Source organism: Scardinius erythrophthalmus, assembly GCF_964197995.2.
Source record: "Scardinius erythrophthalmus genome assembly, chromosome: 11".
Taxonomy (NCBI): domain Eukaryota; kingdom Metazoa; phylum Chordata; class Actinopteri; order Cypriniformes; family Leuciscidae; genus Scardinius; species Scardinius erythrophthalmus.
This window is the reverse complement of record NC_138231.1, coordinates 22223242-22240680: the sequence shown is the minus strand read 5'-3', so window position 1 is coordinate 22240680 and position 17439 is coordinate 22223242. Positions and strand designations below refer to the sequence as shown.

The window sequence follows — 17439 nt, the reverse complement described above, 5'->3', positions numbered from 1 at the left end:
TTGAAAGGATTTGCATGAATTACAAGGATAAGAATCAATGCATAAGAATAAAAATAATTTTGACTTGTCACTAAAATAATTTATGCATACGTAAGAGAATTTACAAAAACATATATTTCAATATGTTGTTTCATTGAAAAAATAAATAAACAAGAAATATAGCTGCAAATCATTGGACCAGTGTGCTTTGCTTAACATGGAGCGCCAGGCAGAGGACACGTATTTAACTTGATAGCAAGGAGTGCTTCCGGTGTGACAGTGCACTCACAAAAGCATTAGTCTGCATGTTAGCCAATTAGAATGTGAAGCCAACGTAGCTGCCGCTAATGCTTACTGTTAGCCTGATTAGTAGAAGAGCCACATTAGCAAGAATGACAAATGTTTAGCTTGCCGACCGATTAGCATGTTAAGCTAAAATAGCATAAGACAATAAAAACAAACCTGATTGATTTCAGAAAGGTTTTTCTTTGTAATGGGAGCAAATATCAAAAATATGTTATGTAATTTGGACAAAATTGGACAACATTTGTAGGAGGAGTAGTAAAAAAGCTTTTTGTCATATACTTCAAAATGGTGGACAAGCAAAATTGTGGAAAATGAAAAAAAAAAAGAGATATTGTTGGAATCCGCATAAAGAACGCAACGACACCAACAAAATAATGTCAAAATGCTGGTCTTGGCGAGTATTCACGTAAACACGGTCAGTTATGTTTTAAGTTAACTTAAACAGTTGACACACGTGTGACAGTAAACACATGTGTAACAGTATAATGGATTTGTGTGTGAGGTCTTAAAGTGAAAGCAGCCTGCTGCCAAATTATGAGCTAATACTAAAAAAATCTATAAGCATTTTTTCCCCATGGTATCAATGCCAAGTTTATGGCCAGTGAAAATGCTGAGTGGCTAATAACTTTGGAAAACCACTAGCCACAGTGGCTGGTGAGCAAAAAATAAATAAAAGCCATGAAATCTGAAAAATGTAATAACCTGTTGGTGGTGCTGTCACCAGAATTGCCAGGGTAAAAAAAAAAAAAAAAAAAATAAAAAAAATATATATATATATATATATATATTCAGCACTTTAAAGGTGAACTAAGTAACTTTTTTATCTTAACCGAACAGCTTTGCAGTCATTGGAATGGTTATATGACTGTTTTCGGGTTGAATGGTGGTCTTCTCGCACCCCTCGAGCGCCTGTGAGACGAAAACCCACCCTTGCAACTTTGGGCCGGCGGGCCACCAGCCGCAGCGTCAGAAAGTATCGCGTGATATCAGGTCTCGCGATGTAACGAATTGCTTTACGGCACTGCACACATACACTATCTAAACATTTATATGCTAGCCTTCTGTGTATTATACATACCTCAGTGGACATGGCTCCGTGCGTTCGCCGGGTTCTTTGAAAACAAATGCACATGACCAGCGGGAGAAGATGGGACGAGCCAACGAGTTTTAACGACAGTGTTGTCAAATATCTATTCCGAAGCTGTAGGGGGAGCTCTATAGAGAAACCCGCGAGCAAAAAGCGAGAAAACAGCGAAAAAGTCGGCAAAGCTGTATAATGCCGCTTTAATATTTTAAAGTCATTTATGTTAAGTCATTTAATGTCATAATTTATTTATCTATTAATTTATTTATTTATATTTTTCATGAAAATGTTCCACCCACTTTTGATCCTTAAAAAAAAAAAAAAAAAAAAAAAAAATATATATATATATATATATATATATATATATATATATATATATATATATATATATATATGACATTTACCATCTATTGCTGAAATTTACTCTGGCACATTTTCATTACAAACAAAATTACAAACACCTTTCGAATGGGCACTAAATGTGCCACCATTTATAAATTATATCACTTGTTACAAAAATGTGTAAAGGCCTTTTCACACAATTTTTGATGTGACCAAATAAAACAAAACACATTCATGTTTTCATATCAAAACTTTTGTACACCAATTTGGTGTGAACAACGAATCATTAAAGTTTGATATTTTGAACTCAAGTGTGAAAGACATCATAGAAACACATTGTTTTGTTTAAATCACTGAACACATTTGAATTGACTTGGTGTGAATAAAGTTCAGTTAAAGGACTCTTTGTAAGATCTTTGATCTTTTGACCTTTATTTATTTTGTGTGTCTGTTTTCTCCACAGAGGCGTCTATTCTAAGCTATGATGGCAGTATGTATATGAAGGTGGTGATGCCGACGGTAATACACACAGAAGCAGAGGACGTGTCTCTGCGGTTTATGTCCCAGCGTGCCTTTGGCCTGTTGATGGCTGCCACATCACGTGAGTCCGCAGACACACTGCGACTAGAGCTGGACAGCGGCCGTGTCAGACTGACCGTCAATTTAGGTATTGTATTCTGCTATATTTGACATTCTCTCTCTCTCTCTCTTCCTCAATCGTCCGTTATGTATTATATTTGCAAGTTACTGGATGTTATCATCTCTCTTACACTACAACTAAACTGTTGTTGTTTTGTTGATCTGCATGGATTGCTCCAGTTTGTTTTTCGTTCTCTTGCTTTGTCTGCGGGTGATGTGGACCGACGCGCTCTCTCATCATTGTCTCACGTAACCTCTGACCTCATGATCGAAGCAACACATCTGCGCCAGTCATTCTCATACACATACTCATTGATTTACTCGCATTGGAGAACCAATGGTTAAAAAATCTGAGTAATTTGATTATTTAAAATCTTATGTAATGAAAGCAGCATTTATATTAGGGCTGGGCGATATAACTAAATCTATCTATCTATCTATCTATCTATCTATCTATCTATCTATCTATACACATACATATATATATATATATATATATGTGTCTATCTGTCTGTCTTCGGTGAAAAACGTTTGTGAAAATCTTTTTTTTTTATAATAAAGTTGTTTTTCATGTTTAAAATTGTTTTTACAAAATGAAAACAAGAACGAATTTTAGTCACTTTAATTTCAATTATTCTATTTTGCATTTTTCTATTTTAATAATTTTTTTGCCCATCCTACAAATGATAAACATACAATATTTATCAAAAAGTTCTTTGTAAACTTTTTGACACAAGGAATGGGTGTGAAACTGGCCTACTGGCACAGACATAAAACTAAATGGCCAAAAAAAAAAAAAAAAACATGCTAAAGTCATGGTGATATACACATATATACATATACATATAAAATATATCACCCAGCCCTAAATGATATGCTGTGGACAGGACTGTCTCTTGTGATACTTTTTCAGTATTTGTGTCTGCTGTTTTTCTAATGGTAAGGTGGTTTTAACAGTCAGGTGCACATCTGCACATTAATTTTTGTAACGTTATCAGGAAAATATGTATCCATCCCCATCCCTCGCTCTTATCGGCATTTATCATGCCTTGTTAAAAGATGGTACTCACCCCTTCAACGGCCTTTAGCCTGCGGCCCTGTAAGCAAACAGCCCGAGACCAGAGCATCCAGCACACCTGCAGCTCGTGGCCACAACACACACACACACACACACACACACACACACACACACACACACACACACACACACACACACACACACACACACACACACACACACACACACACACACACACACACACACACACACACACACAGTCATTTCTAACATCCACCCATATGCACACCATGTCCAGATGGAAGAAAGGGCCAGATGATCCATATCTTAGATATACTGCAACATCAAATTTAAAAGTCATTTCAGTCAATTCAGTAGTCAAATTAGTTTCAGTGCTACAATTTGTCATTTTCCATTCATACACTTAGTGTAAATAACAACCAGAACATTCAGTATCCATTGCACTAGTTCAGTATATTGTCTTAATTGAGATGACTGTCTGTTTTTTTTTATAATTATTATTTTTTTTATATGAAGAACATGCTACAAGTTTGTGTGGTGCTGGTGCTTTTTGGACCGAGGCTGTTTGCTCCCACTTTTCTGCTGCGGTTGACGGCACATGATAAAAATGGCCATATGGATTCCAGCCCAGATAACAGTTGCAGTTATCATAAAAATCTGCAGTTCTCTGTCTAATTCCTCTTACAGTTGGTGACCAGTAATTTGGAAGATAATTAACAAAGAAAGACAAAGAATACCCAGGTTGATGAATCCATTTGGCTTAAAGCAGGCAGCCATTTTAAATGGATTATTACTATATTCATTCAAATCTGGCTAGTCTGGATGCTCAAAATGAGAGACAAAAAGAACATTTAGATACAGCCAAAATGTTTTGAATTTTGTAGAAATCTTCCTTAAGAATGGTTTACTTATAATTGTCTCTGCATGTTAAGCTACATGTTAATAATAACACAAATATACACATTTAACATAGATACGTTGGATCAAATTGGCAAAACGAGTTACAGTATATCAGAAAATATTGTCCAGAATGCTCAAACAGCTGTTGGAAAAGGGTCCAGAATGGCCGCCGCTTCATGTGCTCGTCCCCAGAAGGTGGTGTTTCTGTTGTTGGATGTCTGCAGCTGTATCCTTGAAGGATGCGATTTCATCTGTCACTTGTTCTTCCCCATCTAGACTGTGGCAGGATAAACTGTAACACCAGTAAGTCTTTATTCAGTTTGTTCTACTCATTTCTTAACCTGTTGGATTTTTTTTAGATGAATGCTGTAAGAAACTCAGTCCTTAGCTAATGAAATGATGTGTTATTTATTTCCCATATACAGTCAAAGTATTAGCAAATGTTTTAAACAGTGTTGCTAACCTACAGTTAAAAGTTTGGACTCAATCGTATGCATTCTTTAATATAATCTGGTCATATTTTAGATTAATAGTAAATTCATCAAAGCTATGATATAACACAAATAGAAGTATGGCAAAGTGTTGCATAAATCTAAATTATTTGAATTTCTCCAAATTTAACACTCTTTGCCCAGAATAACTAGCTTCATGAGGTGTATCATGGTATGCTTTTAAACAGCCCTAAATAACTTCTCTCGTGTGCTCAACATTTTTCATTCACTGCTCCATAGCTCAAACTTTCTTGAAATGTTACATTTCAGTTTTAGTGTCTTAAGCTGTGTCCGAAACCGCTCCCTATCCACTATATATAGTGCACTACATAAAATATAAAGAGACAAACTTATTTATATAGATTTATATAAATAAGTAAAAATTTTGTTTTATATCATTTATTATTATTAAAAGTTTAATGCGTTTGACTAACAGTAATAAATACATAAAATGATGTCACGTGTTAATGTGTGTTTATTCTTGTTTGCAGTTTTTTAATAGTAAAAGTTTTTAATAGCTTTCTTTGCGGAAGCTTCACGTTTAAAGTGCTAATAAAATTCTTAGACTCAGATCAGTATTTTGTGTCTAATTATTTACTTATGTGGCAAGTAGCCGTGTAACAAGCGGGAGAATGTACATCCAGCCGGTTGCTGATGGAATCCCCCAGCCCCCTCATCACCCTGTCGGGGGTTTATTTTGAGAGAACAACCAGCTGGATGTCCATTATCCCTACTTAACTACATTTGTTAACATGAACTAAAACTGCACTTCTGCAACATTTATTTATCTTTGTGGATGTAAATTCAGTATTTACTAATGCATTATTAAAGTCAAAAGTTGTATTTGTTAACATAAGTTAATGCACTGTGAAGTAACATGAACAAACAATGAACAACTGTATTAACTAACATTAACAAAGATTATACAGTACAAATACAGTAACAAATATATTTCTTATGGTTAGTTCATGTTAGTTAATACATTAACTAATGAACCTTATTGTAAAGTGTTACCACATTTTTTTTAAATTTTTTTTTTATTGTATTTATTTATTTATTTTGCTCTAATCAAATGTTGTAACATTATTCCGTTTTTAAAGCTGTTTTGCTTGGTTCATGACATGACACTACAGATGTTTTATTTTATTTTTAAATCTGTAGAGAACATGTGAAAAAAATGTTTAGAAACAAGGCAGAGTAACAGTTCGATAGTGTTCTGTGTGAATCAAAATAGTCTTCCTAGTCTTCCTTCGCTTGGGGCTTCAGAGCACCAAATCATCCAATGAGTCACATTCACATCTGAGGAGGTCTCATTGAAGACATTTGTTCACTATTAAGTATAATTGTCATAATGAAGGGAAAAGACTTTGTGTGTCTCTATAAATGACAGAGAAAAACAAATGTATTGCTAAATTAAAGTAATTTGCTATAAAGTAATCTTAATGTGGTGTAATTTAATTACCGTCATTGCTCAAGTGTTACGTCACCATCAACCTTAAACTAACTTAACTAACTATAAAAACTCTAAACTTGTGTAGATGTGTATAAACACACAGGGCAGGTCATTTAGAGAGTCGTCTTTGTAGAGCTTGTTTCAATTAAAGGTTGTTGTTTATTAAGCTAATTCTCCAATTAAAAGCACAATGGATGTAAAGAAAGAGGTAATACAGTGCTGATTAACCATTTTAATTCTACAGTGCATTTAGAGGGGCACTTTGCCTCATGCTCGATAATTTGAAGTCTGAAAAATCTATATATTTGAGCAGCTTATGTTAATGGTGCCAGATAAATCTGTACAACAATCAGTGCTTTGGACTAATTCTACTCAATCTTTATTAGTATATTTGTATGAGTGCACTCTTAAAAAATAAATACCTTCTTCTACGTTTGGAGTGGATTACTAGCATATAGCACATATAGGGCACATAGCACTACAGATTACTAGCATACTAGTATACTTAAAGGGTTAGTTCACCCAAAAATGAAAAGTATCCCATAATTTACTCACCCTCAAGCCATCCTAGGTGTATATGACTTTCTTCTTTCAGATTGAAAGAGCCAGGATATTTTTTTTAATATAACTCTGATTGTGTTTGGCTGACTTGAGGGTGAGTAAATTATTGAATAATGACATTTTTTTTGGGTGAACTAACCTTTTAACATTTCTGCAGAATGGATATGCTGTTCCACACATACCTCAGCCATACTTTGGTTTTGTTTCATGTTTTCACCTTTTTCTGAGTAACAGCAGTTTAAATAGTTGATTTGATACTTGACTGACTTATCACTGAATTATTGACTTTCTCAATGTACCTCACTTAAAATATGTTTGTGGTCTATTATCTTTATGACAGAAGTTTGAAAATGCATACCAAAAGTTTTTTTTTTCTCACATACGAGTGTGTGGTATGATATATTTATCATTTACACATGGTATGATATATTAAAATGATGAGAAGCCAGAAATTTGATTTACAATGCTAGTGTGTGTAAACACTAACTGACACACATCATTCTCAGGTAAAGGCCCAGAGACATTGTATGCTGGCCAGAAAGTGAATGACAATGATTGGCACTCAGTCAGAGTGATGCGGCGGGGTAAAAACCTCAAACTCATGGTGGATGATGATGTGGCAGAAGGTACGAATGCAGTATAAACTTAACAGACCATAAGTATCTGCCCCTTATATAATGCATTAGTCCATCACTTACTAATCATTTTACCAAGACCTCCTACTCTTCTTTCACAGGTCAGATGAATGGTGACCACACTCGGCTGGAGTTCAGTAACATTGAGACCGGGATTCTGACAGAACGGCGCTTTGCCTCCACGGCTCCATCCAACTTCATTGGTCACCTGCAAGGCCTGAAGTTCAACGGCCTTTTCTACATCGACATGTGCAAGAATGGGGACATCGACTTCTGTGAGCTAAATGCTCGTTTCGGCATGCGCTCCATTGTGGCCGATCCTGTTACCTTCAAGACCAAAGGAAGCTATCTGGGTCTTGCTACACTCCAGGCATATAGCACCATGCACCTATTCTTTCAGTTCAAAACCACCTCGGGTGACGGATTCATTCTTTTCAACAGCGGAGACGGGAATGATTTTATTGCCGTGGAGCTTGTCAAAGGGTGAGTGGAAGAAGAGGGTTCAAAGTACCAATTTCCAGTTTTTATATGGCTATTTTATTGAGGTTGACAGGTAAGGCTGGGAATCTATCCCATAAAGAATCCATTCTGAGGAGTTGGGAGGAACATGGCTAAAAGTGTGCTCATTTTATAGAATCCAGGGGCCTTATTCACAAAACATCTTAAGGCTAAAAGTAGCTCCTAACTTTCTGATTTAGGAGACACTCTTAAAAATTATGGGCTTGTCAGTCCTAATTTTTTGGACTCCTAAATTTTTTGCTCGAAGAGTATTTCACAAACCATTTTAGCGCTAAATCTGTGAAAAGTTAGAGGTAGATAAGAGGACTCTTGAAGTCACTAAATCACAAACAATCCTAAAATGGCTGTTGCTGGCAATCCGCCTTAGCAATTTGCCCAAAGACACTGTACACCATTGAGGCAATAGGCTATAGGCCTTGGGTGCTGAGGCTTTTCTTAATAATAATAATAATAATAATAATAATAATAATGTTAATAATGCATTTGTATAATGCGCTTTTCTTAAGCCGGGGACACACTTAACGACTGTAAGGCCGATTATGAATGTAATTTGATACTTATGACTGATCATGCCAAAACGCGCCAGAGACAGTTGCGTTCAGTCAGTGTTCACAGTCGGTGTTTAAAATCTGCTGCAGTCGTTGGAAACGGTCTGTAAGTGTTCAGTTCAGTCTTAGAATGTTTCAGCTCGTAGTTAAGTGTGTCCCCGGCACTAAACCCAAAGTAGTAAAATAAAACAAAAAGCAACAATAAGAAGAATACAAAAGTAAGTTAAATACAAAGTTAAATAACTGTGTCTTAACCAACTTTTTAAAGTGTTCCAAAGTTGATGCTCATTCCATAACCTGGGGGCTAAAGTGAAAAAGCTCTTTTTCCCACGATCTTAAGTTAACGTGAAGGCTGATGAAGTAAAAGAGAGTTGGCAGAACGGAGATGAAAAAAGAGGTTATAAACTAATATGATTGCAAGGATACACTGGTGCAGTCTAATGTAGTGCTTTATATGTTCAAACTAGAATTTTTAAATCAATCCTACCATTAATAGCACACGAGCAGCAGAATTTTGAATAAACTGTAGCTTGCTTAGAGATTTAGCTGGAAGGCCAGAGAACAAGGCATTACAAAAATCTAACCTAAACGTAATGAAGGCATGTATAAGCCTTTCTGCATCAGCAAAAGAGAGAAAAGTTCTAAGTCGTGCAATGTTCCTGTCAGGGTTTGAAATCAACACCCGCCAACCCACCAAATGCGAGTAAAAATCAACTGTAGTGGGTAACACTGTCAAATCACTAGCCAATTTGGCATGTTACTTTTTATGTTTACTCACTTCGTGGAAGTTCGTGTAAGACAAATCTGCACTGATTTAACGCAAATACTCAACTCATGAGTCATCATCAGGGGCGTCAGACAGGAGGTAATAGTGGAACTGAGTAACAGGGGCCCTTGGCAAAGGGGGGCCCCCACAAAGATATATTGATATATATTGGTGTTGTGAGGGGCCCACCCCTTGGTTCTGTGACCAGGGCCCAACATTTGGTGCTACGCCCCTGGTCATCATGATATATTAAATACAGCGAATTGCACAGAATCTGCTCATATCTGGATTACTTGAACATAACCATCACTACGCAACAAAAAACAGCGCGCTTGAAAAAAAGCATTTGGTTAACAAAAAGACATTGCTATTTTCCAGCATCCCTCATTTTTTGATGTTCTTTGTACTGTTTTGATCTGTCATTTTTGGTGAAAAGGATCTGGAAGAAAGAAGGGAGGAGATGGCTGGATAACAGGATTTTGTTTGAATAAGAAATGAATGTATGAAATCCAAATTTTATATACTGTATATATATATATATTAGGGCTTTGACTTTTGCCCAAAAATCATATTTGAAGTTCGTTTGTTTATTAATATTAATATTCAAATATATTTTCAAATTGTCAGGAGTGTAGATTTCGAACTCCTCATCAGGCATGGTTGTTGTAGGCGCTGGAGCGGCCATTGTTTTGGTATACAAAATAAGCGCTAACCAAGACGCTAACGTCACGTACCGGAGCCCAGATGACCAATAATAGCCTTGCTAATGAGCTCGCGATTCACAACTTCACCAGGCGTGAAAAAGCCTCGGAATCTGAATTGAAAACAACGTTTCCCCATTATCTTTATAGCGCTTTTTACAATACAGATTTAACGTCAATTTTACATAAAACTTTGCTATTTTTAATAAACCTGTATATAAATATCATTACTAATTTTGGCAAATAAATTTTAAAAATGCCATATATCTCCCCCAAAACTGCACAATTGTAGAGTAAAACATAAATTAAAAAAAGTGATTAAAAAATGCGTCTAAAAACTGACATGATTGTTACAAAATCACACTGTCTGGGGCCTCTGGAGAACTCAGAACAACTGCTAGCATAAAGTTTAAGGTAAAAATAACTGCCATTAAATTACAGTATCTTACTACTATGAAATTAGATAAACTGTTCATTCATTACATCACTTTACCTCTGTCTTTATCCCCTTTTATCCTCTTCTCTTCTTTTTGGCACTGTATCTATCGCAGACTATAATGATCATTTATAATGTGTCATGTAAATTCGGCCATCCATCACAATCAGGTAATTTTCACCATGTCTAGACCCGGCGTGACCTGCCAGGCCCGTTTCTACAGGGGAGCCTGAGTGTGTTAAGTGCCCTCAAACAAATGCAATGCTGTCTACATTGGATGCGGCGAGAGGCGACGCTACACAACAAATTAACAACAACTGATTGTGCGCGCTCTGTTTCTGACGCATTTCAAGCACTCGCTGGGCGGGGGAAGATTGATGTGCCTGACCGGACTCGGGGTACTTGGTTAAGTTTTTTGTGGAGGTTTTTTTTTTTTTTGCTTTATTTGGTAGTATTTCGAATTAATGGTTTTTAAATAGTATTATTCCGCCTATGCCGCGGGCCGGCCCTGGATCGACCTTGCGAGTAGCCGCCACTGTACCAATAAGCATCAGTTTAGTTTTGGAGCTGTTCAATTCCAGGAAGTTATTCTGCATCCAGATTCCAAATTAAAATGGGGCTATTTTAATTCCAAAGGCCAAGGGAACTTTATCAGGATGCATAGTATCCTGGATCCATGAAGTAACTGGCCTTTAAAAATAAAAATCTGCCTGCCTCTATGGGAATTTAACATAGGGGTGTCCAGACTTATGCACCCTGTATTTTAAGGAAGAACATTTATTTATTTACGATACATTATTCATTCACAAAGAAAATTGGTGTCCTTAAAGGTTGGATTTTTCCAATTTTTTTTTAATTAAGGCATTAAGTTCAATTTCCAAAAGATGATTTTTTATTCCTCTTTTTAGTCAACTTTAGCATGGGTGTCTAAACTTATGCATAGCACTGTAGAAACGATTCTTAATGCGCATGTGAACGCCATCAGCGTTTCTCACAGGTTCGCATTTAAAGTCTGTGTAGCGAGAATGGTGTCGTCTTAGCGGCCCCAAATTTAATAACAAGTACTGATATTGGAATTTTTTTCTTCATTCTGTCACCTGATGGAGTTTGGGTTCCTTGCCACTGTCGCCTCTGGCTTGCTTAGGTGGGGACACTTAATTATAAAATATAATTATAATAAATATAATAAAAAAATCTAATATAATAACTAATCAACAAGAAAAACTACAAAGGACTACAAAACATTGCGCAGAACAGGAAATAACATAAAAGTCCACACAAGACAGGGAAACACAGGCTGGGATCGTGACATGAATGGTTAGCCTTGTCCATCTAAATGCTTGATCCTCTTGGTCTGTGGCCTGTCCTCTAACAGAATATAAAACTTCTGCCTCCTTAAAACGAGTGTCCACTCTTATGGCCATCTGATAGAGAAGCCTCTCAGTTGATCATCTGAGTTTGCTCCAGTGTGTACTTAGGCTGAGTGTTCTTCAGTGAAGTGCACTTGTATGGATTTGGGACGTGGAGCTCAGTGTGTGTGTGTGTGTGTGTGTGTGTTTGTCAGGTATATCCACTATGTGTTTGACCTGGGAAACGGACCGAGTCTTCTGAAGGGAAACAGCGACAGTCCTCTTAACGACAACCAGTGGCACAATGTGGTGATCACTCGAGACGCCAGCAACACACACACGTTAAAGGTGGACGCCAAGTCTGTCAGCCAAGTGGTCAACGGAGCCAAAAATCTGGACCTGAAAGGTCAGCTTGACCTTTTTATGCCATTTTTGATTGTACGTTTGACATTTTATACATTAAAACATGTATTGGGAGTTGTCTTGTTCCACTCTTTGCAGGTGATCTGTTTGTGGCCGGTCTGGGGCCCAACATGTACCAGATCCTGCCGAAGCTGGTGGTGTCTCGCGAGGGTTTCCAGGGCTGCTTAGCGTCCATGGATCTCAACGGTCGTCTGCCAGACCTCATCAATGACGCTTTGTTCCGCAGCGGGCAGATCGAACGGGGCTGTGAAGGTATAAGTGATTCATTACAATGTTTAAACCATTCAATTCAAACCTGATTTAACCTCTACACATGTTGTTTTTGTCTTTCTAAATCATATATATATTAATCAGATTTTTTTATTGTTTTATTGAACTTCTGTTTTGCTGATATGCTGAGAGCCTCTGTAACCACTAGATGGCGCCTTAACCAAAGGCCTGTTAACAGTAGTTACCATTAATGTATGATGTATCCACAATCTTTGTATTAAATATCTGAATGAGGTACATTTGTTTAACTGTAGAAAATAATTTAAATTAACTTATCATTATCCCCGCCTTACTAAAATTATTACCCCTGTTACTCTCTCTTTATCCTTCATAAATGTTTCCTCTCTCTCTCGGCTGACCTTCCTCCACTAACAAACCCTTTTTTATTATCCAATTCTTTCGGAAATTTCCTGCTAACAAAGTTGGTTTCACCAAAGCTGACCTGCAAGGTAGAGGGTTTGACCTTTTCACCTCATTCACACGCACCTGGCTGAAAGTTGCACTGAGCTTTAACATTAATGTTTCTCCACAATACAAAATACTAAAACACCAGAACATGATCTATCATCTATCTATCTATCTATCTATCTATCTATCTATCTATCTATCTATCTATCTATCTATCTATCTATCTATCTATCTATCTGTCTGTCTGTCTGTCTGTCTGTCTGTCTGTCTGTCTGTCTGTCTGTCTGTCTGTCTGTCTGTCTGTCTGTCTGTCTGTCTGTCTGTCTGTCTGTCTGTCTGTCTGTCTGTCTGTCTATCTATCTATCTATCTATCTATCTATCTATCTATCTATCTATCTATCTATCTATCTATCTATCTATCTATCTATCTATCTATCTATCTGTATGTCTGTCTTTCTATCTATCTATAATCCATCTGTCTGTCTGGTTGTCTACTGTATCGATCATCTGTGTCTGTCTGTCTGTCTGTCTGTCTATCTAGTCTATATATCTGTCTATCTGTCTGTCTGTAATCTATCTGTCTGTCCGTCTGTCTGTCTGTAATCTATCTGTCTGTCTGTCTGTTTGTCGCATTAAAATTATAGAAAGTTGCAGTATTTCTACATTTATTTAATCGCTGACCCGTGCAGTAGCTGAGGGGAACTAAGAATAAATCCAAACCCTATAAATATCCTCCTTAAGAACCTTCCAGCTCAAAGCTTTCCACTGAAGGCACATCAAAATCAAGACATTGTCTAGTGTCCCGCTGTTCTACGGCAATTGGCCACAATTCTCTCCCTTACTGAAGCATTTTAATGGATGTTTTGGCAATTACTCATTTATATTGTGTTGAGTGCATCCAAGAGTGGTTCAGTAGGGGAATCATTAGAGGCGGAAACCAGCAAGAGAAAAGAAAGAATTCTTCCATTACTTCCCCGACTCAATAAAAGCACTTTCAGCCAGAGGACACTTTCATACATCCGTACTCAGGCCTTCGCTCTTTGTTTTGAATGCATGTTTTTTCTGTTTGGTTTCTTTTGTTGGTGATCTGAGCTGCTGGAATTGACTTGTCAGTATGGCTTGAATGAATTTGGATAGAGGGTAAACAGAATTGCTTGCATTCCTTCAGTAATTGTCTATAATGAAGTGTGGAATGTGAACACATTTTGAAAAGTGAAATGTGAGTAGATGGTGTATTCACATCGCATATCACTTTTTTTCTTCTTTTTTTTTTTTTTTTTTTTCTTGCAGTGTTCAGTATTTCTGTTTTTTTTTTTTCTTGAAATGGATATTTCCATTTGATATATGAGATATATCTGAGATATTCATCACTGCTAAAAAAAAAAAAAAAATCTTAATCTTTTTCTTTTTTTTTTTGTCTTGTTTTCCAGTGAATATATACATAATCATAAAACAGTATACTTGCTTAAGATATGAATACATGCTTCCGGTTAATAGATTTTGAGTTGTTTATTTTTCTTACTCTGTTTTAAATTTTGTTGTTGGTATAAACCTTATCATAAGCATTACTGGGGGAAGTGTGGGAACAGTTGGAATGTCACATAAATGGCAAAGGATTAGCTCATAAATATTGAGTAGATTATGCACAGTCAGAGCAAAAACTTTGCAGGGACCTTGTTTTTTGTTATGTCATTCTCAAACTTGAAACTTTGAGTCAATTGCATTTCTAGGTTGTTCTGGCTCATGTATAATTTTAGATTAAGGTACAATTCTCACTATTAACTAACTATTAATTATTACTTTTGCCTCAATAACCTCCTAATTACTCCTCATTAATAGTTAGTAAAGTAGTTGTTACGTTTAGGTATTGGGTAAGATTAAGAGATGTACTGTAGAATATGGTCATGTTGAATTAATATGTGCTTTATAAGTACTAATAAACAGCCAATGTCCTAGTAATATGCATACTAATGAACAACTAGTTAATAGCAAAACAAAAATGTTACCATACTTCTGTCACAGCGGGATCAGGCAAGAAAATGAGGCAAGGCAAGGTGGATCTAATTGCACCACATTAATATACAAAAGCAAGACAACAATCCAACAACATAATTCACAAAAGCAAAAACACTTTGCTAACAGTGTGCTAACACAACACAAACAACAACATATAATCAACTGAATGAACTAAAAAAGAAACAGGTGTGAGTAATCAAAAATCATGGTAACCAATGATTAAAATGAAACTGAAACAATAACAGAATGTGACAACTTCAGCTATTGTCACGTTTTTTTTTTTTTTTGCCTCTTTTAAATCTGATAATTACACTGTAAAATAAAACACCTAAAATAAAGTGTAATCGATTTACTGTATCAAACAAAACTTGCCAATGATGCAAGAAAAAAAGTCCAAATCCCTCTGCTGCCTAAATTAATTTATCTTGTTTTAAGGAAATTTAAATATTTATTTCTAATATTAAGACCAACATACAGATTTTTATTTTATTTTTTTATTTTGTTTTGTTTGTTTGCTTGTCTGAATGTTCCACCACTACTACAGTGTGGTTCAGTATTCAGGACGGATACGCCACCATGAATCTGTTTACCCAGCGTTGATGCTGACCCGTGAATGACCTTGCATGCATGCTGGTCTTGCTGTGCTGCCTGTGACAGAGATGCCTGTTGAAATGTGTCATTACTATTGACTCACGCTGTTCCTGTCTCCTCCACGCCAGGGCCCAGCACTACATGTCAGGAGGATTCGTGCGCCAACATGGGTGTGTGCATCCAGCAGTGGGAGAACTTCACCTGCGACTGCTCCATGACCTCGTACTCCGGCACCCAGTGCAACGACCGTGAGTGACCCCTTTACACTTTCCTACAGCTGGTTGTTGCATCAAATGCATAAAGATAAACAGTTTCTGGGGTAAGGGGATTTGAACACGATCGGATCTGATTTTCACTACACGATTATTGCGGGCCAATCAGCAGTGGGGGCGTGTCCATTTGAAGAAATGTAGAAAGAGAGATGGCTGAGAGATATTACAAAAGAGAAAGGTCAGAGGAATATCATTGGAAAAATAAGAGTTATGACCAGACAATAACTTTAGGACCTGTGTTAATATTAGAAAAGCTTTCCAGCGCTGGAGAGACTGAAGCGGGAAGGCCTGAAAACGGTTGAGGTTGAGTTGTTTCTCCTCTATACGTGAGTAACATTGGCTTTGCTGTAGTGTTGTCAAAAATATCGATATTTCGATAAATATCGATACTGAAATATCTGAACGATACCAATACTAATTTCCCGAAGTATCGATACTAGCCGAGCTGTCACTTTCACTTCTCTCCAAAGGCGCGTTGACAAACACCACACGCGCACTCGTCTCATTCGCTCTGGTTAACTAGCAAAAGTGAAGTGAATGGGGCCGATCAAACCTGATGTGTTTTTTGCAGTGAGAGGCGTATATTTTCAATTGGTTTCCAGCGAGCGTTCTGCGCGCTGTTTATGCGCCTCACGGGCATTCCGTTTTAGTGATGAAAGTTAGTTGCTTGAACGCCCTGGTTACCAGGAGCTTAACGACTTCACGAACCGTAACTACCACAATGTTAACAGAAAGTAAATAAAGTTAGTAAAAGGCTGATTTGACGTTTACTTGACTGACAGGACAGCTGTTTCAGTGGTTGCCTAGCAACATAAAAAACGCAGCGCACTGCTCGTTCTGTTTGATGGTAAGTGCTGTGTACCTCGCGTTTTCGAACCTGAAAAACACATTAGGTGTGATACCGACACCCGGATCTATATAAATAATTTCGAGAGGTTGGTAACTCTTCTCATTTTAACATTTCTGAAACATTAACCAAGATGGCCTAGTATTGTTGTTGATATGAGTGTGTGTTGTCTCGTTTTTTCACCGTAATTCTTAAAGTTAATATAATCTGACTGAGGAATCTTAGACAAGTAAATATTTTAACTGTGGTCAAATGTAAATTAACTTGTGCTTATGTAATTTTATTCAAAAAATATTATTTAATTCTGCAATTTGCCTTCATTAGTGATTATCATCAATTTGATAACATAGATAGTTACTAATTAAACTAAATTGAGCTAGACAATGACATCTCTGAATTCAATAATGAAATGCCTTTAACTGAAAATTTAATGTTTAATCTTATTATTATACATTACTGACACATATCCTCCAATTTGATACTGTTAAGTGATTTGACACAATCTGTATTGTTAAAAGCACTATGTAAATAAAGGTGACTTGACTTGACTACATGTCGATCAAGTGAGCATTGTTTTCGCTCATGTAAAATATACCTCATTGTCATGTTCTAAACTTGTTATATTTAGCTTTAAATAAAAATAAAAAAACCTTAATATTGTGGCAGTTTTTTTCTCCGTGGTATCGAAAATGGTATCGAATATCTATATTTTTCAAGGTATCGTATCGAAGTTAGAAATTCTAGTATCGTGACAACACTACTTTGCTGTGTTTCACAGAACCAAGATATGCTCTTGTTGTGATATTAGCTGTAGTAACAGGACAGTTTTGAGTGTCATGGTTTGTCTGGAGCTGCTGTGCTTCT

At 36.6% G+C, this 17439-nt stretch overlaps 1 protein-coding gene across 1 annotated transcript in view; it reads left to right on the top strand.

Annotated features, from left to right (window-relative positions):
• Positions 1-17439, top strand: part of nrxn3b (neurexin 3b) — a gene marked incomplete at its 5' end in the record, with an annotated part of 546227 nt that overhangs the window by 88299 nt on the left and 440489 nt on the right. The window contains 7 exons of the mRNA XM_081377757.1: positions 2175-2378; positions 4566-4592; positions 7301-7420; positions 7531-7912; positions 11964-12154; positions 12250-12423; positions 15585-15704. Coding sequence (XP_081233883.1) covers positions 2175-2378; positions 4566-4592; positions 7301-7420; positions 7531-7912; positions 11964-12154; positions 12250-12423; positions 15585-15704 — 1218 coding nt within the window. The remainder of the gene's footprint in view (positions 1-2174; positions 2379-4565; positions 4593-7300; positions 7421-7530; positions 7913-11963; positions 12155-12249; positions 12424-15584; positions 15705-17439) is intronic.